This window comes from Perognathus longimembris, chromosome 17 (genome assembly GCF_023159225.1).
Source record: "Perognathus longimembris pacificus isolate PPM17 chromosome 17, ASM2315922v1, whole genome shotgun sequence".
NCBI classification, from domain to species: Eukaryota; Metazoa; Chordata; class Mammalia; order Rodentia; family Heteromyidae; genus Perognathus; species Perognathus longimembris.
In genome coordinates this window covers 28,830,093-28,851,416 of record NC_063177.1, presented here as the reverse complement: position 1 = coordinate 28,851,416, position 21,324 = coordinate 28,830,093, and the positions used below count along the sequence as shown (strand labels likewise).

Below are 21,324 nucleotides of genomic sequence, written 5' to 3'. Positions count from 1 at the left end.
TTATACCCCAAAGCTGAGGGCACTGTCTAACAGCTCTCTCTTTCTGTGTTCAAGGCTACCCCAACTTTGTGGCAACCTATGGCCGAGGCTACCCCGGATTTGCACCTAGCTATGGCTACCAGTTCCCAAGTAAGTGCCCTGGACTCCTGGGATGTTAGAAACTGGGGAGGTGTGCTGTATCTGGAGGCAGGGAGGGCCTTGAAAGAGGACAGTGCTCGCACTTTCCTCCATTTCAGAGACAACTTGTGTGAGCCACCTTGCACCTCCCTTTAGTACAGGATCAGAAAGCAGCTCAGTGTCTGATTGACTGGAGAGTTTGAAGACATTCTTGATGGCGGGGGGCGGGGGGGGGGGAAGAGAACAAGATGCCCCTGGCCAACTCCTTTTTCTGAAGCCTGTTCTAGGGTTCTTTTTGCTGGAGACTAAACTCGAGATCCAGGGCTTTCTTTCACTGTGTGGCACCCCACTGCTTGTCTCCTTCCTCCCTGCTCCATATGCTTGATATCCACTGCCCTTTCTCCCTCCTTCCCTCCCACCTTCTCTCCCTTTCCTCCTCCTTCCACTTGGCTCTGACCACTGTGCTCCAGGCCCCTCTGGTATGTGCTGTTGGTAGGGGGGCCCTATCTGCCCTGGGTGAGCTGACTGTCCAGCCACCGCAGGCACTCAACGATACTTGCTCATACCCAAGTGCTCGAGCTTCAGCTCTCAGGTGACTGGCAGGCCCTGGGCAGTAGCCGAGGCAGGCATAGTCTGACAGGGAGGGGGAGGACACTGCAGAAAGCTTTGCCTCTCCCTACAAAGGGGGCCTTGGTTCCCAGACATGGGGTATAGATGGGAATATAGTAGGGTACCTAGTATCTGGGTGACAGTTTAGCTGGGATATCCAGAGGGGTTGTTGGGAAGAGATTTATTCTCTGTAGTTCTCACTGAGGACAGGCTCCACATGGAGCCAGGCTCCTGGCTGGTCACTCCTGGCAGGTCATTGCACTTCCACATGGCTGACTGGGTGGCCTGGGAGCATCAAGTTCTAAGGGGCTCAAGGAGCTGAGAGGTGTCCTGTGGGGGTGGGTGGGCAGAAAGAGAGACTGGAGCTAGCCACAAGCTCTTGGGAGTGGGCGAGGCCATGTGTATCAGGAGATGGTTACAGGAAGCATTTAGGATCCTCTGGGCCATGCCCCATGGCTCCCTCCTGACTCTAGCACCCATTAATCAAGTGACTGTGGCACTTCTCGGGGCCTCACTCTCTTCATAAGCAAGGGCTGAGTAGCATCTTTAAGGTCTCTGCACCTCTCTGATAGTGTGGTTCAGAGAGGAGGGGGGCTTGAGATAAGAGAGCTGCAAGGCAGGCTGGTGTTCTGCTGTTCCCTCTGGGGCCAAGGCAGTTCCCTACCTGAGAGGAAAACAGCAAAGGTCCTTGGTGGCCCTCAGCCCTCCCACAACCTCCCCGCCCCAGAGGGCTGTCTTTTTATACTCCACTGTCAACCTCGAATCCCTTCATCTGTTAGTGCAGTAGTATATAGCATTAGCCACTAACATTTTAGTTTAAAGTAAATTGGTAGTGAAAAGGAAAATTCCAGTAGTTAAGTGTTCTGGGCCACATTATAGCTACTCCACAGCCACATGCAGAACACAGAACATTTCCATCACCCTGCAGACCAGTGGGACCATGCTGTTCTAGAGGTCAGAAAAAGGATGTATGGTCTCCACTACACACACATACATGCACTATCCAGCCTGCAGGTCCTGCAGGCTGCTTTCTGTTCTCTGTCTAACCCATGCCTTCAAGAGACACACAGACTGACCCATTGCAGCTCCCTGAGAGGGTGCTGTGCTTATCTGCATGCTCATTGCCTCCATTCACAATCACTGTCCTATGGCTCAGTGCTGGTCCCAAAAGGGCAGAGTTAGGAGAAGTTGGTTTGTAGTCATTTGGGGGACAACAAACAACTCCATACTGAGAGACCCCTGTGTTTTCTGAGAACCTTCCCTCAGGGATACCATGAGCCAGCTCAGGAAACATCTGGTAGAAGTCTGTCTCTATGACCTATATTCTAAGTATGCCCTAAGCAAGCAGGCATGCAAGTACAGCCAAGCCAAGGCTGGGCAAATTGAAATGGGGTTGCATGGAGGTGGAGGGGGGGTGGATTGATTGTGCCCTGAGATAATGCTGCTCCCCATGGCTCTAGCTCCTGCAGCTTACAAATCAGCACAGTCCCTAGGTGTGAATGGGGCAGAAAGCAAGCATTGCAATGGACAGACAGTACTCCCTGGTTCGTTGGCACATAGGCCACAGTTTGGCCTCTACCTCCCTTGTAGGAGTCTGAGAATAAATGAGGTGCCCAAGAAAGAGGACTGGATATCCCTGGATAAGCTTAAGAGTGGAGAGCTGCTCTTGTGGAAAACCTGGGTGGCAGCTGGCCACTTTGGAAATGGCCCCTTCCCAAGCCCAGGTGTCCAGCCTGCTCGTCCATCGTGCAGAGCAGTTGCAAGTTTAGAACTGTGACTGTGATCAGTGGTCCCCACATCCTGTCACAGTCCCCTCTGGACTTCCCATTTTCACTTAATCTCTTCCCTTCTGTTTTTTATTTCACTTTGCAGACTGTTTGCTGATTTCACAAGACAAAAAAATTTTTTTAATCAACTAGTTCTTAGGAAAGGCATAACAAATTGGGGGTTGTTCCCATTTCTAGAGAGGACACTGTCCTGCTGGGGCCACTCCACCTGCTGTCAGGGCCTGCCAAAACCCTGTCCTAGCACCTGTTCTAATGAATATTCTGTTTCTCATTTTTAATCCTGGAAAAGACTTTATGCTTCCTTCACTCAAGTTTAAGGGGGAAAAAAAATCAGACTTCATGCTCCACTCCTCTTCCTTCTTACCTCTCCGGTATGCATAGTGAATGACACACCTCTCATTCCCAGATCCTTTCCCCAGAATATGGCAGGGTCCAAACACTTCTCCAACTTTGTCAAGACTCCTTAAGGGGTATGGAAAGGTGTCAGGTTTTTAAGACTAATGATGGAACGGGCTTGGTGGGCATGTCAAGCGGCGAGCTTTGAATTGCTAGAGGTGCAGAGGGGGGCTGCAGCTGTATGACTTGGAGCACCCATGTGCTGTGGTGGACAGTGGTGAACACACATCGCCCTTCTATATAAAACATGGGAAACAATAGGGAAGAACACCTGTGCAAGTGTTATCTGATTGTCTTTGTCCTTTGTGGACAATCTTTGTGTGGTTGTGGCCATAATAACAACATCTGTCTTTGAGAAGTGCTGCGGAGTCACTCTGGCATTGCCTCTTGTTGAGCCCACAGGCACCAAACCCACATGGAGCTTCTCCTTCCCTGCCTGTGCTGGCCTCGCCTTCCTAGTGATACACTGCGATAGGAAGGAGCAGAGCATTGAGAACCATCTCCATCAGGCTATGGTCACCCCAGGAAGACCTTTTCCTGTGCTTCTGACCGCCCCTCCATACTTGCCTCTTTGAAGTACCCCCCACTCTTTCAGCTTAATAGAGGATTGCTCAGTTGCACCTGCAGGAGTCACCCCTTTGTCTGTTCTGTGTTTTTGAGAAGTGACCTGTATGCCCCCATTTAATGTGGTGGATATGAGCAAATTCATACACTTGAATGTCAGCGTCCTTGAGACCCAGCGTGTGCCGTGTGACTCATCTCATTAAAGATGCTTGATGAGATAACTGGTTAGTTTCCATTTATTTCCACTGACTTTTTTTTTTTTTTTTGGAATTGTTTGCTTGGGTGAGCTTGTCCTGGTTGTTGTCTCACAGTCATTTCATCCATTGTGGATTTTCTCCACCACTGTAAATAGTGTATCTGTGCTACTCCCTAATGATATTTTATTTTATTTTTTCCCCTGTAAGCAACTGAGGTAGAAAAATAAATTGTTTACCATGGACATGCTGTGTCCCACCATCTCTAAGCTTGAGAGTGTCCTGTTCTCGCTCCGGGGGAGGTGAATGCACTAAATAGCCTGTACCAATGACAGCCAAGTACAGTGTCTAAATGTGTGCCAACTCCCCCTGGCTGCAGCCTGTCCCCCGCCCTCCCGCCTTCACCGCGGGCAGCCAGTGCTTGCACTCACTCGAAGTGATTGTCCTTGAGCAGTGGCAGAGCATCTGCGCACAGCAGCTGCACAGGCCCCTGCCTCTGCCGTGGCGCCTGCCCGCCACTGGGAATGCTACAGGAGCATCTGGAGCCCCCACATCTGCACACCAGGCATGTGAGTGTGTGCAGGGATTGCCTTTCAAGCGCAGGTCAGCGGTAGGATAGTGGAAACATGGCTGGACTGGACCGGAAGTGAGAGGGCCTGGTGTCTAGGTCCCACTTGGACGCTTGGTGTGACGAAAATTATAAGAGTGGCTACCTAGCAAGCTCAAGGCCCTGAGTTCAAACCCTATTACTGCCAATTAAAAAAAAAGGGGGGGGGACAAACAAGAAGGAAGAAGGAAAGGTAAAAATAATAAAACAAGAATTAGTAACGGCTTAAATAAGAATTTATCTCTCCCATGTAAAGAGGCCTGGATGTAATAATAAGAGTCTAGTTATCATCTGTCTTCTTATTCTATCCTTTTTAGCACGAGACTCTACCTCATAGTGGAGGGAAACTGCTTCAGCACCAGTCATCACATACTCTTCCATAAGAATGTACATCTTGCTTTAAATAACACTTCTTAGAATTCATGCTTGACACTCTGTTTAGATCTCTTTGGTCAGAACTTAACACCTGGCTGATTCAGCTGCAAGGAAATGTCAAAAATGCCTTATTCTAGGTAGCTCTGTGCTGGTTTCCACACAGGAAGAATGAACAGATAGCAGTGAACCTTAGTATCTCTACTAGGAATCTGAGAGGGGGACTGCTGCAGGCTGTAGGAATTATGGGAGTAGTTTGTAGTCCTCAAGATACAAGGTTTTGGGAAAAGTTGGAAGAGAGGTGGCATTAGTGGCATCATATTAGGCAGAGTTCTAGAGTGAGTAGAGGCTTTGGGGGTGGGGACAGTGCAGAAGCTTCCAGGAGTTCCCCCTCTTTCCCCAGCCTTGCTTTTCTCCTCTTAGCTTTATTCCTCTTTCCCTGCCTCAGGCTGGTTGGTGGTCCTTTGGTATCTTTCAGCTCTATTGGTAACAGCAGGGTTGTTATTTGCCCAGTGATCAAGTCTCTACCACACCCACCAACAGTGGCCTCAATTGCAGTGCTCTCAGGGCAGCCTGGAGAGCCCAAGCCAGCATCACATGTGACTTGGTGCCTCCCTCCCAAGATGCTTTGGGCCAGGACAGAGGTAATATGGGTCCTAGGCAAGGACCCCCTTCCCCATACCACTCACTCAGCTTCACCCTGATTCTGGAAGTACCCATTTCTGTGCTTCCTACCCTTTGGCAATGGAAAACAAGTCTTACCTCCATGGCTGCTGTGGTTAATGGGGACCAGCTTCCTGGAGCACTGACTCAGATGACCAAAGCCAAGCCCAAGCTTGGCTGAATGTCTGGTGAGAAGCATCAATGGCTCCGGCATGCAGACTCGCGGCTGTGTGCCATGCACTCAGTGTACTGTGTTTCAATTTAAAGATAGCTCTAGGGCACTAACTGAGTTTCAGGTTCTCTGAGAGACAGCTATGGGGTATTTCCCATGGAGGGGATGGTCAGAGGAGAGGTGTCCTAGCACAGAGAAGTCCTGTCCCTGTGGAGTGAACACCATGAGAAGCCATTCTCAGCAGCAGCTGCTTCCAGGTGAGCTTGGGGCAAGTCATGGGTCTTTGAGCAGTGATAAAAGTGTGGTGCATTGCCGCAGCCTAGGGATATGTGTTTCCTGTGGGAAGTAGAACACGTACAGCCCTGGTGCTGAGGAGGCACAATTCAACAGGATGGCTGAGGCAGATATCACTACCCTGTTAATTTTGCCCAGCGGACAATATTTTGCAAAGGATTGAGAAACAGTGATGAGTACTATACTTAATAAAGGCCTGGGAACCTGCTTAGAGCCGAGTGTTCACTCCAGAGCCCTCCTGCCCACCCATTCCCCTAGCCCATCACAGTGGCAGACACCCCTTCCTGCCTCAGTCTCCCCTATTTTGCTCTTTCTAGTCCAGTTCTCAGAGCCTTGTCCACCTCCCAGGGAAGGCTAGGCTGCCTTGTGGACCTCATAACCAGGGATATAGGATGACTCCACCTTTGGGTATAAATTTAAGTGCCGTGTGTCTGTCCCCTTCCTGCTTTCCCCCATCCCAGCCCAAGAATGCCTGTCTGAGAACTCTGGTGAGCCCCCGATGGTAGACCCTCTGCCTCTACTCGAGACTTATCACTCAGGCAGCAGCAGCTGGTTTCTCATTCACTGACTTGGAAGCCTGTCTTAATATATCAAGATGAGATGACTGGCTTCCCAAGTCTGTTGTTGGAACCCCGAGCTGAGCTATATCCCTTGTGAGGGAGAGCCCCACACATCTGCCCCATCCCTGCCCTCCAATGTGCATTCCCTGTGCCCTCCAGACTCCTCTCTTCTCAGAGCCCATCCACAGCCAGTTTTTAAATCACAAGCCCAGCTCTCCTGGGCTAGCCAGTCTCCGGTGCCACCTGGCCCAGTGTGTGCTGGAGGCTTATCTTCTCATTTGAATAGTAGAGGCAAGCTTAACTAGGAAGCTGAATCTCTGTTGCTTGAAAGAAATGAACTCCCAAGTCCAGATGAACCCTGTAGGAGGCTTGTAAGGGCTGTGGTTATGCCTAGTCACCATGAGAAGAATCTGGAGTTGACTCTTCCCAGAGGAAAGCAGAGCATGGTGCATAAAAAGCACTTAATAAACGTTTGCAGAAATGAATTGGAGCCATCCAAAACGACAGGAATTGCAGTTTTCACTTGCCATGAGCTTTCTGTGCCTCTCAAAGCTCTTCTGCATAAGTAGGTAATGTGACTTCATACAAGCCTCTCTCCCCACAGTGAAAACACTGTGTTCTCAGGTGGAAAGTTGGGAAAATGAGTCCTTGCCAAGGTCATCTCTGGACCTCTGTTTCCCTATCTATTAAATGGAGTGGTTGGTCCTTGCTCTATCCTGCTTCCTTGTGAAGGTATCAGGCATGGATTGATTGTTTTAGAAAGTAGTTGTTCAAGGAAGGCAGAGTTGGTATGGCTTCCATACCTTTGTCCCTGTGGGCAGAGACCCCATCCCTACCAGATCTGTCTCTTCTCACACCTTCTCCAGTCATCCCAGGAACTTAATCACCTTTCTCCAAGTCTTCAGGTTTCATTGTCATCAGCAAAAGCAAGTGAAAGCCTCAGATTAAAAAACAACAGCCACATACACTATCAGAGTGTGAAATTGTGGGCAGACAGTAGAGTCAGGCCTGAAGGCTGGAAAGCTATTTATCCAGAACAGCCAAGGACAAGTAGAAGGCAAAAGTGTGTCTAATGTTCTCTTCCTCCTAGGCTGGAAACAACCCTGCTTAGAGACTTTTCCAGGATCCTCTTCCCCAAGAGACCCCAGCTGACTGGGTCCTCTCTCAGCCCTCAGCACCTATAGAGTAGAACCTTCCAGGCTAGGGAGCAGGTAGAGTCCTCTTGATATGACCCACTATGTTAACAGCACTAGGGACCATAAGCACAGAGGAAGGACTTTAGAGTCGTGGCATAAGTAGACTGCTATAACAATCCCTTAGCCTGCGGATAAAAATCTGCAGAAATACATTTCTTAAACTTCTGGAGCCTGGAATACCTAAAGCCAAGACCCCAGTTAGTCTAACATCAAGTAAAGGCCATTCTGATACATTGCGATGGCCATGTTCTCGCTGTGTCCTCCCTGGGTGGAAGGGCTAGTGGAGTCTTGAGCTCTTGTTTTCTTTCCTAAGGGCATGCATCTCAATGTGAGGTCTCTACCACCATGGCCTCCCAAAAGTACTGTCACGTTGGGGGTAAGGGTTCCTTGGTCTGCTTTGTGGGAGTGTAGAAACATTCAGACCATAGCAGGCGATATCTGAGCTGGGTTTGGAAGCACCAATAGCAGTTTATTCAGCAGACAAGGGAAGGGTATTCCAGGTCTAGGAACCATCAGGTGCAAGGCACAAAAAACATTTCATGTCTTACCTCCCTCCTGCTCCTGCCTCCATTGATTCCTTGGCTCCCCTCCAGGCAGGTGCGGTCCTTATACCTTGGTGAAGACTGGAACATGCATAAGCCAGTGCAGATCCTTTGTGATGTGGGGGTGTCAATCCCACCCTTGTCATAAAAGTTACTCCCCAGGGGCCTTGAGCAACCCCACAGGCAGACCCCAGGGAACCTAGGTACAAGGCTTTTCTCCCCAGCACCTGCCTATGCCTACTCTACCCATTCCTCTATCCATCCATAGCTTTTAAATCCAGCACAGTCACTAGGTCCCCACCATGTCACAGGCCCTGCTTTTATAGGTTACTTATGGAGGCAGAGGAGCAAATGGGATTCCACTTGATAAAAGGACCCAGAAAGACTCTAGCCCTGAGCCTCCTCAAGGAGCTGGGGAAGCTAGCAAGAGGGTGCATGTGAGTGAAGGTAGTGAAGAATCAGTTTCTCTGATAGGCACAACCCCCAGACTTCAAGGATACCTATTCCCACCTTCATGACCACATCACAGGGCTGAGGCCACTCCAGCCAGGCTCTCTGATCCCTACAAAACTTCAGCATTAGAGCAAGCACTGGAGACAAAACTCTTCTGAACTGCTCACAACCAAATTCTAAGTGTTATCATTTAAAACTCTATAGATACCAAATATCACATCCATGAACAGGATGGTAGGCTAGACACCTAAACGTATCTCTCTGGCTCAGCACAGGGAGGCAGCGGATAATTCAGTAGCAAGAGGCGAGGGTCACTAAGTACTTAGATCAGTTTTCACAGCTAGACCAAGTGGGCAGTGAGACTCTTATCACCCACCTTGTTTTAGCTACTGTTGATTACTTCGTCATGCAAATCCTGGGGCTTGGACTCAGTGCCTGGGTGCTGTCTCCATTAGCTTTTTCACTCAAGGTTGGAGATCATCTTCCATTTGAGCCACAGGTCTGCTTCTGGCTTTTTGTTGGTTAAGGAACAGTAGGAGTCTCTTGGACTTTCCTGCCATGAGGGCTGCCTTGAAACCGTGATCCTCCGATCGCAGCCTTCTGAGTAGGATTACTGACATAAGCCACCAGCACCTGGCTCCCACTCTGTTTTAAAAGTACTAATACACTGAGAGTTGCAGACCACAGAACCTCCTCCTCTAGCCCATCACTGGCCCTAGCCACATGTTCCTCTCCCAAGAGAGAGGTGTCATGTTCTGCTGTATCTGAGGGCTGAGCAGGAAGCATTCGTCTCCTCAGTCTGGGGTCTCCATGAGATGCTGCTCTCGCTGCCCTCTAGGAAAGCTGGTCTCAGTTCCGAAATGGTGTGTCTGAGTCAGATTCTTTTCCCGAATGCCAAGGAACTCGGGACTCATGTTGTTCTTTTCTGCATGGACCATTCATCAGCTTCCATCACTGCAAACTGTCAGTGTTTGGTGGTGGTAATGGATGCCTTCAGTCATCCATTTTTCTCTTCAAACACTCTGTTCTGATGTGAATTCTGGGGTCCTCCACTTTCAGCCTCATCCGTGGCAGCCGCCAGCCTCTCCTCTGCACAGACACCAGAGCCATGCATTTCTTGTAAAAGCACTCGCCTTGTCGCCCCAGGCAGGCCTGCCCAGGAGTGGGGAGCGGCCTGGGCCAGCCAGAGTGACAGATGGCCATGTTTCCAAACTTGTGTAGGACATGTTTCCTACATTCTGGGTGACAGTTTCTTCTTTTGGTGGCTTATTTTGTAGCGTTTGGATTCAGCGAAGCAACACTAGATTTAGCCAAGAATGTTTGAACCATCTATAGACATCACTGGTGGGCAGATGCAAGAGGGTGTTGGAAATGGGGTGGAGAGCACGTTAATAAGCAAGCACAACTTGGAAGGAATTGTTCATCTTGGACTTCTAGAAACATATCCCTCCTGGAGCAATAAGGAGCCTAGGAATTATCATCTGTCCTTTTTGAGAGAGGCACAGAGGACAAGAGGAATCTATTGACTCATTCCAGATCACAGAAATAAATATTGACCGAGCCAGAGCCATACCCCAGGCAGCTGCCTCTAGCCTAGCATCTTACCCTAATAAGAGTAGGAGAAGAGACAAAGAAAAAGGTTCATGACCCAAATACACTCCCCGTTACAGAATAGAGAATAGCCCTGGGCTTCTACTCTACCAAGCTTGTCCCCATTACACTACAATCTCCTGGATGGTCTTTAAAAGATAGACCCCAGTTCCATCTGATTCTGTCAGCAGGGGTGGTGCCAGCACATCAGATGTTGAAGCTCCTCTAGACAGGATTGAGCCCCACTGCTCTGAATGGATGGCTCACAAAGGGGACTGATGACAAGAACTAGATCCTCTACTGTGTTCTCAGGGGGCCCTTTGCTCCCACAAGGTAGAGGGGATGATAGATTGCACAGCTGTACACCAAGACTAGCGCTTTTTAAACTGTGAATGCCGAAGATCCTCAACCTTGGCTTGCAAAGGTTCCAGCCAGCTGGGTGAGATGGCTCAAGCCTGTAATCCTTGCTACTTGGGAGACCAAGATAGGGGCAGGATCTTGGTTTGAACCCATCTTAGAGTTAAAGAAGTTTTTGAGACTCTTATCTCAACCAGTGGCTGAATGTGGTGCTACATGCTTGTCATCCTCAATGATAAGGGGGAAGTACGAGTAGGAAGATTTCAGCCCAAACCCATCTGGACATAAAGTAAGACCCAGTTTGCCAGCCCAGGACGATGATTAAGAGAATAAGGAGGCTGTTGGGCTTGCGTGAAGTGTTGCCCTCATCCATCCTTGAACCAGAGCAGTGACTCCAGCCCGCATCCACACGTCCTGACCATCCTCAGCTGGTGCCAGGAAGCACAGACAATAAGCTGGGTCCTAAGTGGGCTGTGCGACGGTGTCCCTCCCTGCCCTAGAAGAATGTGTCACCTAGCAAGAGAAATAAAATACACATATAAAAATAACTCTGCTTAGGTAAGGCAGAACCAGGAAGTGCCACCGAAGCAGGAAAATGTAGGTGTGGTATTTTATCATCTCAAAAAAGAAATGAAAAAGCATTATTGGCTTCCATTTTGCAATGAAGAAGCATAGCTCCAAAAATGCCCAGCAAAAGCTGGATTCAGAAGGTTGAGATCTGAGGATCACAAATCAAAGCCTGCCTGTCTGCCAGAGTCCATGAGACTCTGATCTCCAATTGACTAACGAAAAGCCAGGAGTGGAGCTGTGGCTCAAGTGGTAGAACACTAACCTTGAGTTTAAAAGATAAAGGACAATACCAAGCCCTGAGTTCAAGCCCCAGGACCAGAACAACAAAAATAAAAGAATAGAAATGCACATCATTCACCAACCCCAGAGGACTTTGGTGTGTCCTGCTCTTACATAGATAGTGCAAGGTCTACAGTGAAGGTCATCTTGCCACCCCCTACCCTTGCAGCAGAGAGGAGAGAGAGAGATGCCCTGCCCAAGTCACATGAAAGCAGGAGTCAGTCAGGACTGGAGCTGGACTATGATGCCAAGCTGGGGGAACTTTGGTGGTTCTTTGGCTCCTACAAGCCACACAGTATGTCCACTCTGGAATCATATTAGCATCTCATTGTTTCGTCCCTAGACATCCCTGTTTGGAATATACTGCATTTCTTAGGGCCCACAATGCCAGCCTATAGCTGGCATGAGATTTGTCATTACCCTCCTTTCTGTAGGATTAACATATGGGGCATCAGCCCATGCCCATTCACTTTTCCCATCTGTCATTGGAGCTGTGGCTATGTAGCTCCATTAAAAATGACACCCATGGGGCTGGGAATATGGCCTAGTGGCAAGAGTGCTTGCCTCGTATAAAAATGACACCCATGGTGAAGGTGGGACATTGTGAAGGATTAGAGGCCACCATACTAGTAAGGAATGCAGGTCTCTGCACCAATGGTCTTTAACCAGGGCTTCCACCATGGGACCATTTGAACAGCCTTTCCTGGGGAAAAGTCCAGGCTTAAGGACAGGAGTGGTAGTTGCATGCCATCTGTGTAAGTTCATGATGGCAACTAATACTTCTTTAAAATGACACATTGCTAGGCACCTGTGCTTGTCCATCTGCCAAGTCCTATGGGGAACATTTGGGATGAAAGTGGTCCTGGGTAGAGGATGCTGGGGTAGACACAGTCTCCTCCCCTCAGGAACTTTCTAAGGGGGATAGATGGGAAGGACACAAGGCTCCAGTGTCTCAGCAGAGCCCTCAGCAGTGTGTATGTGGCCACCAGGGAACTGTATCCTGTGTTGCTGAGGCTCGGGGGGTGACTTCTGACTCTATCTCTTCCCACCCCATCACCCACTCACCCTCCTTTTGGATGGCCCTCAGCAGTGTCTGGTAATCAGTCTCCAATAGGAGCCTTTATCTGCAAGGAAGGACAGTGGATTTCCTTTCTCGGATAAAGGGGTTTCCCTCCACCCCCATCCCCACCCCTGCTTTCTCTCAGACTTTTTGTCCAAAATGTGCTCAAACTCCAGAAAAATCTTTTTGTTAGCAAATCTTATTGACCGCACTACCCTCTCCCAGCCACCACCTTTTCATGCTTCCCAGGAAACCTGCTGTGTCAAGTCTGTGGTAAGAGAGTGTGAAAGAGTAACTTGACCTTCCTCCTCTTCCCCACCTGCTTCCTCCTCTGCAGCATCCCCTGAACCCAACTCTGGGCCTGCAGCAGGAACCAGGGTACAGAGGTTGGGACAGGGGGACATAACTTGACTTCTTCCTTATTTTCCTTCAGCAGTTTCCAGCCACACCACATCTTCAGAAAGCTAGCCCCTGCCTGGAAGAGCTGGGGAGAGGACTAGGTCGGGGTCCCATCCTGGGCTCCATCTGGGTTCACTGGGAGACTCCTTCCCAGCCTGGGACAACTGTACATTTGTTTCACCTGGATCTTTCTTTTTCCCCTTTCAACAGCCCTATTACCATATTTAAATGCAAGTATGTCTCTTTTCATTGACATTTTAAGTAGCTTAGCCCGACCTTTTTAGAGTAGCTTGTTCCCCTGTGATCTTCTTTACCCTTGGTAGTACCACGTAGCATAGGACAGTAGTCTTAGTGAGCTTCTAGACCACTCTGTCTGGAGGATGTCTCTCTTTCTCTCTCTGCTTTCTCTCCTCCCTCCCCTTGTGTGCATGTCTTCCTCTGTCCTGTAGATGTCCCCTATTGCAAAGACTCAATGGCTAAAATTGACTGGCTCCATTGGGGGTCATTTATTGAGTTTGTGGTTGGCTCCTGGCACATCATTAAAAACCACAGCTGTTGGAAGTAGGTCTTGGTCAGGCCACCAAGTGTCTGCCTAATGACAGGCTGTTTATCTCTATGTCTGTGGGAGTAGGTCTGTGTGTGTCCCAGTGTGTGGCTATGTATGCACATGCTGATGGCTGGAGAAGCCCAGCAGAGGGGACTTGGGCCCACTTCTTCCTTCATCTAGACATTCTGTAGCCACGTAGCCTCCCAACTCTATTCCAGGCTGGCCCAGCTTTGCCACCCAGGGTGTTTGCAGAGAGCACAAACTTTGATCAGAAAACCCCAGAGACCCCTAGGAGACTCTCCAGTGCTCACCTCATCTAACTGTGTGCCTCAGTCAGAAGAACCACAACTAAGCCCCCAGGAAATGAAACAGTGCCACAGTTGTCAGCCCATGTGGAGCCCTGTTAGCCCTTCCACACCTGGCTCCATCCACACGGAGTCAGTCACCTGGGACTCCCCTCCCCACACACTTCTCCCTGGGGATGGAGATGCTACTGCAATGAGGTTTTGAGTTGAGATGGCTGAGGCCTTGGAGAATAAAAGGATCTGTCCTTTCTCTAGGCTACAGTGCCTGTCCTGCCTAGAGGTTACCTCCAGTGCCTCCTGCTGCCTGCAGCTGCAGCTGAACTTGAGACCAATTCCCTGTAAGAAACAGTATGCCAGTCTGGGAACAATGGTTTGTCAGTGCAGAGTCAACAGGGAAGTTAGCCCCGTCTTCAGAGGATAGGGAGCTATTGTGTGCCTTCCAGAAGCCTGAGAGCCACTGATCTGTGTCCTGCCCAAAGCTACCCATGATACTTCTCTCCAGGCCTGTCTGCTGGGTGAGCTGGGGACAGGAAGCCTGGCTGGGGGCTTCCCAGGACCTGTCCAGACTCCGTCTGATTCTTGTCCTTCTCTCTCTCTAGGCTTCCCTGCAGCGGCTTATGGACCAGTGGCGGCGGCAGCAGTGGCAGCGGCACGAGGATCAGGTAGGAAGGTGTGCGGGACAGGTGGCTCCCAGGCATGCCCCAGTGTGCAGGGGAAGGTAAAGGCCATGTCAGATCTTTGTGGCTGCGTCTGTCCAACACTTGTCACCTCAGCTGGGCAGGGAGGGCAGACAGGGGGCATGGGTGAGTCCCAGGCACCCAAGGCAGCGGCTGCTGAGGATCAATCAGCTGGGACCACGACCTAAAGTGACTATGATGGTCCCATTGGCTAAGGCGAACCAGATTTCCTTTTGATTTTGGACTACCCTTCCACCCAAGGCCTAATTCTGGGCCCTGGGACTAGACTTCTTTGGCTTTGGCTGGCTTACCAAGCTTCCTTCCTTGACTTTAGTGCCAGAGAGGTACTAGATTGTTCTCTGGGCCCCTGCTGTACCTGGCAGGCAGGCTGTTGGATTGGTTGGACTCCCAGAGGGCCCCCCCGCCGCCCCCGTGCCCAAGGCCAAGTATGGGCTGATTCTTGATCTCAGAGAAGGAAGGAAGAAAGCCACTGTGGGCTGAGTCTTAGCTGTCCCCTGACTCTGTAATTAAGGCAATCCCCTGGGTTCCAGCTACCAAGAGAATCAGGCATTTCTCTCCCAGCCCTTTGGTCTTCAAATTCAACTTTTTTTTTTTTTTTGGCCAGTCCTGGGGCTTAGACTCAGGGCCTGAGCACTGTCCCTGGCTTCCTTTTGCTCAAGGCTAGCACTCTGCCACATGAGCCACAGCGCCACTTCTGGCCATTTTCTGTATATGTGGTGCTGGGGAATCAAACCCAGGGCCTCATGTATATGAGGCAGACACTCTTGCCACTAGGCCATATCCCCAGCCCAAATTCAACCTTTTTAAGAGGCCTGGAACCCCAGTGACAAATGACTTGGGAATACTACCCCAGCAGTGCTATGAGGCTAAGTACCCTCTGCCTTCCTAGGCACTGGGGCCTGTGTCACACATGGGGCTGCAGCTCAGCCCCTATCCTACGCCTCTCCACCCTACCCCTAGCAGTGTGCAGGAATACCCAGGGAAGTACTGAGTTTGTATAACAGGGCTCTGTGGGAGGGGTGGGGGGGGAGCAGGGAGGCTGGTGAAGGAGCTAGTGCTGAAACCGAGCACTAAAAGCCCAAAGGGCAAACACCAGAAACCCAAACCCTGAGTGGTAAGACACTGGCACAGTGAGGCCCATTAGAAAACGTCAGTGAAAATCCGTTCCATGCAAACTGGCACTGCCTCCAAGCTACAAAGGATCCACTCCTTCTAACTATGGGGTTTTGTTGAACCAAGGCGGGGGGTGGGGGGGGCAGAGAATTCTCAGGGGGCTGCTGAGGGGCCAGAGAGCTGGTGAACGGCAGGCAGGTCCCAAAAGCTGGGCATCCTCAGCTTCCATCTGCCCTGACTGATGTCCAAAGCCCCTAACTACCTTCTGGCCAGGTTCCCCTTCTGCCCCTGGGTCCCTGGGCAGTGTACTCAACTACATTGCATCTCCCTATTTTGGCCAATTTATGAACCTGAGTGCTTTTTACTGTCTTCAAAAAAAATAAAAGCCTCAGTCCTACCTGTGCCTGGGATGGGAGAAACTATCTTGAGATTTTTTTTTTCCCCTGAGTGTTGTTGGTTGGTTTTTTGGTTTTGTTTTTTTTTTTCCATTCCGTTTCTTTCTTTTTATAACTTGGATTATGAAACTAAACTTTAACCCACAATTAACCCTGCCTCTCTCCCTATCCCACCCTGTTCTCCTTGACTTCATGGCAAGTTTAAAGGGCAGCATGGGGCTCTTTGCAAGTCTGAGGGCCGTCTCCCTACAGTCTGTGCCCCCTTTGCCCACCCTTGTCCTCTCACAGAACCTCCCCTCACGCCCAGCCAGAGTGCCACCCACCCGTCCTCTAACTCCTAACCCCTAAGCTCATCTCCAACCACACATTTTTTTCCAGGATCAATGGTGTTTTATTTGTAGTCATTTCCATTGGGAGCGAAATCTCCCACAGGCCATCCAAGGTCAGCCATGTTCATCGTTGCACTGTTAGTGAATTGTATTCAGGAGTGTGCTCCCCAACCACCTGCCCACCCCAACCTGGAGTAGTGCAAAGAATAAATCCTTAACTGGACTTGCCCACTCTAAGGTGCAAGCTCACCAGAAAGCTACAAGGAAGCCCCTCAAGTGTCACCTAAGGGTCACAGGCTACCACATGGTCTGACCTATTTATGATAAGACAGTGTAGCCGAGCCTTCAGCCCCACCTTTGGACCTGGAGCAAGGTTATAAAGTTGGGGAAGGAAAGACTCTTGCCTTTCATTTAACACAGTTTGGCTGCTAGGGCAACTGTCACCTTCCTGCTTGAAAATGATCTGCACTCTGATTCTGGTAGGTTGGCCAGTGATTTATCTGTAAGTGGCCTTTCATTAGCAAAAGCTGTCTGCTAATTGAGGAGGACTACACAGATTTTCGAGGATATGCGCATAAGTCCGGGCCCTGAAAGGGGACCCATGGGACGGATGACCCAGTTCTGCTGGTACCACCTTGTACTACCCTGGGCCACTCATCCCAGCTCCTCCCCAGCTGCTAAGGAGGCGCCTCCAGCCGCCTGAGCCAGCATCCTGATTCTGAGAGCTCAGCACACAGTGCATGTTCCCAACTTCCTCTGAATTCCTTCCTGGAGCTTGGCTGCATGCTATACCTGGCAGGTGACTCCACATAGTAAAGACATAGCCTCTGCCCCCACTGAGGGTTCTCAGGCTTGGGTTTAGGGAGCAGGCATCCTATAGAATGCAATTTTTTCTGTCTTTTTGCCTAGCTCCACCATTCTGGTTTTGTGATGGCTTTATGGGGCCCTTCCTGAGGTGGGAAGCACTTGCTAAGGACTGTGGATAGGAGGCAGCTTCCTTTTGGCTCAGAATGGTAGCTGGTATCCATCAGGGATGTGCTGCCAAGGTAGGAGATGGGGGGGGGGGTGGCGCGGGGAGCTTGAGCTCTGCACCTACCTCAGCCCACTCCTCTGGGCCAACCTGCCCGCCTTTTCGTAGTTCCCCAGGACCTGAGGTGAGCAGGGCTCAGGTGACCCCCACCCCCCACCAAGGGAGGTCCTGCTGACTCCTAGATAACTTCACTATCAGTGGTCACTTTTCTTTTACCTTCACCTGGTAGTTTGAAAATATCATCTTTCTTGTGCTCAGTCAGAGTTTGTTTGTTTATTTTGCTTGTGTTCATTCAGTCCAGCAGCCTCATCACGTCCCATCCAAACCTAAATCCAGTTTGGTACATGACTCCCCCAACAGGAGGAGGGAAGTGGTTCAGATTTTCAGGCTGCTTTATTTTGGGGGGATGACGTTACAGGTGGGTCTATGTATCAGTCTGCAGAGCTGCTGAGCCCCACGGCCCTCCCCTCTCCTCCCCTGCCCATCTCCGGCCCCTGCCAGGACCCTTTACTGTGCTTTATACTTGCCAGCTTTATTCCAATGTAGTGACATGAGCTCCCGATGGTGGTGGTGAGTGTGAGCAAGTCATGTTTCTGTTGTCTTTTCTCTTGCTTGGTTGGGGCTGCGGTGAGAGTGTCTGAGGCATACTTTCCCGCCTCTCTTACACTAGGATCTGCACACCTCCTCTCAAACACTCTTCTGAGCACGCTCAGCGGGAAGGTTTGTCCACACCTATTAATCCTCTCTCAGTGTCCAGCTTCCTGTTAGTACCAGCTGGTTTGCATGTTTTTGCTTGTTCAGATGAAACAATTCAAGAAACAAAACTCATATCCAACTCTCGAGAAATGTCTCTTTTTTTGTACACTTTCGTTTATTTATTTATTTTTTTATTAGTTACAACTCCAAAACACCTGTTGTCCAGTAAAACATTTCACACCTCCCTGCCTGTTCTTAGATTGTATGTATCTGTGGGACTGAACTAAATGCATGCACTGTAGTAGATGTACTGGTAGCTGTAGCCGTAGTTGTAGAACATGCATTGTTGAGTTGATATTACAGGGTCTCCGAATGCTGGGCACAGCCTAGCCTTGTGAAGGTAGTGTGGGGGCCAGGGAGAGAAGGGGCTCCATATTTTCAACGTTGCCTAAGGGGCTTGGATCCATGTTCTCGCCATCAGCCACCACCACCTCCCCTCACACTCCCTGCCCCATCCCCAGTCCAGAACTGGATCACCCCCTAAGTGCTAGCCCACCCAACTGAGGTCCTAGGTTGAATGTCCAACCAGTGTCCAAGATGGGGGAACTAGGGTTGGAAGGAGACTTCAAATTCTTCCTTGTTTTTGTCTTCCTCCTACTGTTCTTGACCCAAGCAGCAGGAATTTGCTTTTCTCTTAAGGTATATCAGCCAGCCTTCCCCCAAACCCTTCTTCTTCTGGAGTCCTTTGACAGTTCTTCAGGGATGCAGGTCTGTATGTCAGTGTGGTCCACTCCTCAGGATGGAGGATGGTGAGTTGGAGGAGACAGGGAGCGTCAAGCCCTAGTTCTCATGCTGGTTCTCATGCGTGGTGATGGGAAAGGAAGCCAGTGGGGTGAGTCATAACATTCCTAAGAGAGGTGACTAGCACAACTTCATGGAGAGAAGAACATCCAAAGAGGAGGACTTAGAACACCCAGAGAAGAGGCCACTTACAGTTTTGCTCTGCCTCTGTTGGCTTCATTAAAAAAGGGAAAGTAGACGAATGTGTGTGTGTCCATTAGCGAGATCTAATGGGGTATGAGAGGTGAAGGACACAGTCTATCACTTCCACTTCCCCTCCATGCTTAGCAGCAAGCATCCTTTGAAGTCCGTGACCCCAGGATAGACCATCTGTGGGTAAGATCATGGGGATCCTAGAATACATCCCCATCTGTGGGCATGGAAGAGAGCTAGTGCAGAGGCCCAGGGGAAGATCAGGTGTTAGAACCAGCTGCAGTTGCTGCAACTAACCAAGCTTACCCAAAGGATCGTGTGTGTGTGTGCACGCCCGCACGGGCACGCATACGCGCATACGCACATGAGAGTGCCAGAACTTGAACTCAGGGCCTGAGTGTTGTCCCTTATCTTTTTTGCTCAAGGCTAGCACTCTGCCACTTGAGCCACAGTGCCACTTCTGGATTTCTGGCGGTTAATTGGATATGAGAGTCTCACAAACTTTCCTGCCCAGGCTGGTTTCAAACAATGACCCTCAAATCTCAGCCTCCTGAGCAGCTATGATTACAGGCATGAGCCACCAACACCTGCCTCCAAAAGGATCTTAATTGAGTACACATCTCTCCATCCCCACTTGTGTTCTGGGGACAGACACCTTACTTCCTATGGCCATTTCTGGAAGACCCAGAACTTTCACCATAAAGAGACCAGCGCAGGATTTCAGTAACTCCAGTGAATTTATAATGTGATAGAGCTCTACCCACTGCTGACCTCAACTTCATTCATTTTCCAAGGGCTTTTGGACTCAACCCTGTTGAGGATAAAATACATCAGCTCCAATCAATAATTTTGTAATAGAAATACCGTGCACTTGATAAATCAACTCTAGTGCAATTAGTGACTAGCCTTGAAGCCCAGACCTAAGGATAAGTTAATCCTACAGTGGATGGAGTAGAGGAATGTTAATGGTCTTTTAAATCAGTGGAATGGTTTTCAGTAGGTGACACATCCCTGCCTGCCCCTCCTCCCCCCAGAGCAGGTTGTTCTCTGGCTCTCATATTGGCTCCAGAGCCCAGGCCCAGCTATCTGGAAAAGGGACAGGAAATGTAGTAGTGACCTTGGGAGCTCCAGGAGCATTGAGAGTATGTTGGAGAAAGGACCAAGAGATCTACTCCTTGCATCGTGTGCTAGGAGTGGGTACTGTGGCATGTGGCAAGCCAAGAAAGGAGCCCTGTGGAGGAGCTGTGTGTGTTCATGAGGGAGACCCGTGCCAGCAGTCACCTGGCACAGTGGCAATGAAGGATGCTGCAAGGGACACCCAAGATGCCTAGGTTCTGCCTCTCTTTGGCCAAAGACTCAGACTTTAGCCTAAGACCTCACAGCCAAGATTCCAAATGTAGGTTTCAGTACTTGGCACATCTGCTGTGGAGTTTAATTAGGCAGATGTTTACTCAGTGTATTGCAATAATTGTAATAATTATTATATGTACAAATGCTTTCCTAGACCTGACTCAAGGGTGCTCTTGGTAGGACAAGAAAACCCAACTCACTGTTTTAAAATATGATAGGGGCATATGGCCTGGAAGCTCTATGAAAAAAATGGGCCTTTACAAGGGGATGTAGCTTTGTCCTCTTTTTTACTTCAGTATTGCCTTTATGCTGGTTTTTCTCATGGTGACAAAATGGCGGTTTCTGGCATCACTGTCCTATCTAAAGAAGAAGCACTCCAGTGGTCCAGAATCTAGCAGAAGTCCAAGCTTTATACTGCTTGGCCTCGACCTGCATTAGAAGAACAAAGCGCTGAGCATGCGATCCATCTCCCTCTAAACAGAATAGCTCTTTACACAGTTGGGAGGAAATGATGAGAAAATGGAATATTAGTAATTTGTTCTTGGATGCTCATTAATATGCTTATTAAAAAATTACTATTAACTTTTTAAAAGGTCTTCCCTTTACAGGTTGGGATCTTTCAGAGCAGGAGTACTCTTGAGCAGTTGTGATAGGCTGTTGGGTATAGGTCTGTCAGAGGACAAGACAGCCCCAGTGAGGCCTACTCCAGGGCCTGTAAGAGCAGGGTTCCATCCAGCATCTCTAAATTCACTCCTAGCTGCAAGTTTCCTTAAGGGAAGGGTATCTTAAAAGTAGTTGATAGGATGTTAGAGATATTTCCCAACCAATTAACAAAATAACAATAGTACCATGTTAATAATAGCCTGTGTGTTACATGACTGAGCCAAAAGCCAGGCCAGGCCCTCCTGCCTTCATTTAATTCTCATCATCCGGGCTGGGGATATAGCCTAGTGGCAAGAGTGCCTGCCTCGGATACACGAGGCTCTAGGTTCGATTCCCCAGCACCACATATACAGAAAACGGCCAGAAGCGGCGCTGTGGCTCAAGTGGCAGAGTGCTAGCCTTGAGCAGGAAGAAGCCAGGGACA

The 21,324-nt window shown here is 49.6% G+C and overlaps 1 protein-coding gene across 13 annotated transcripts in view; it reads left to right on the top strand.

The window, feature by feature from the left end:
* Msi2 (musashi RNA binding protein 2) overlaps nt 1–21,324 on the top strand; it is a 369,528-nt gene that overhangs the window by 331,019 nt on the left and 17,185 nt on the right. For 11 of the 13 annotated variants that reach the window (XM_048365273.1, XM_048365277.1, XM_048365278.1 and 8 more), the window contains 2 exons: nt 55–129; nt 14,233–14,295. In XM_048365273.1, coding sequence (XP_048221230.1) covers nt 55–129; nt 14,233–14,295 — 138 coding nt within the window. Of the gene's footprint in view, nt 1–54; nt 130–3,304; nt 7,307–14,232; nt 14,296–21,324 lie in introns of those variants that run through there. The other 2 variants (XM_048365284.1, XM_048365285.1) reach the window with 2 other exon arrangements.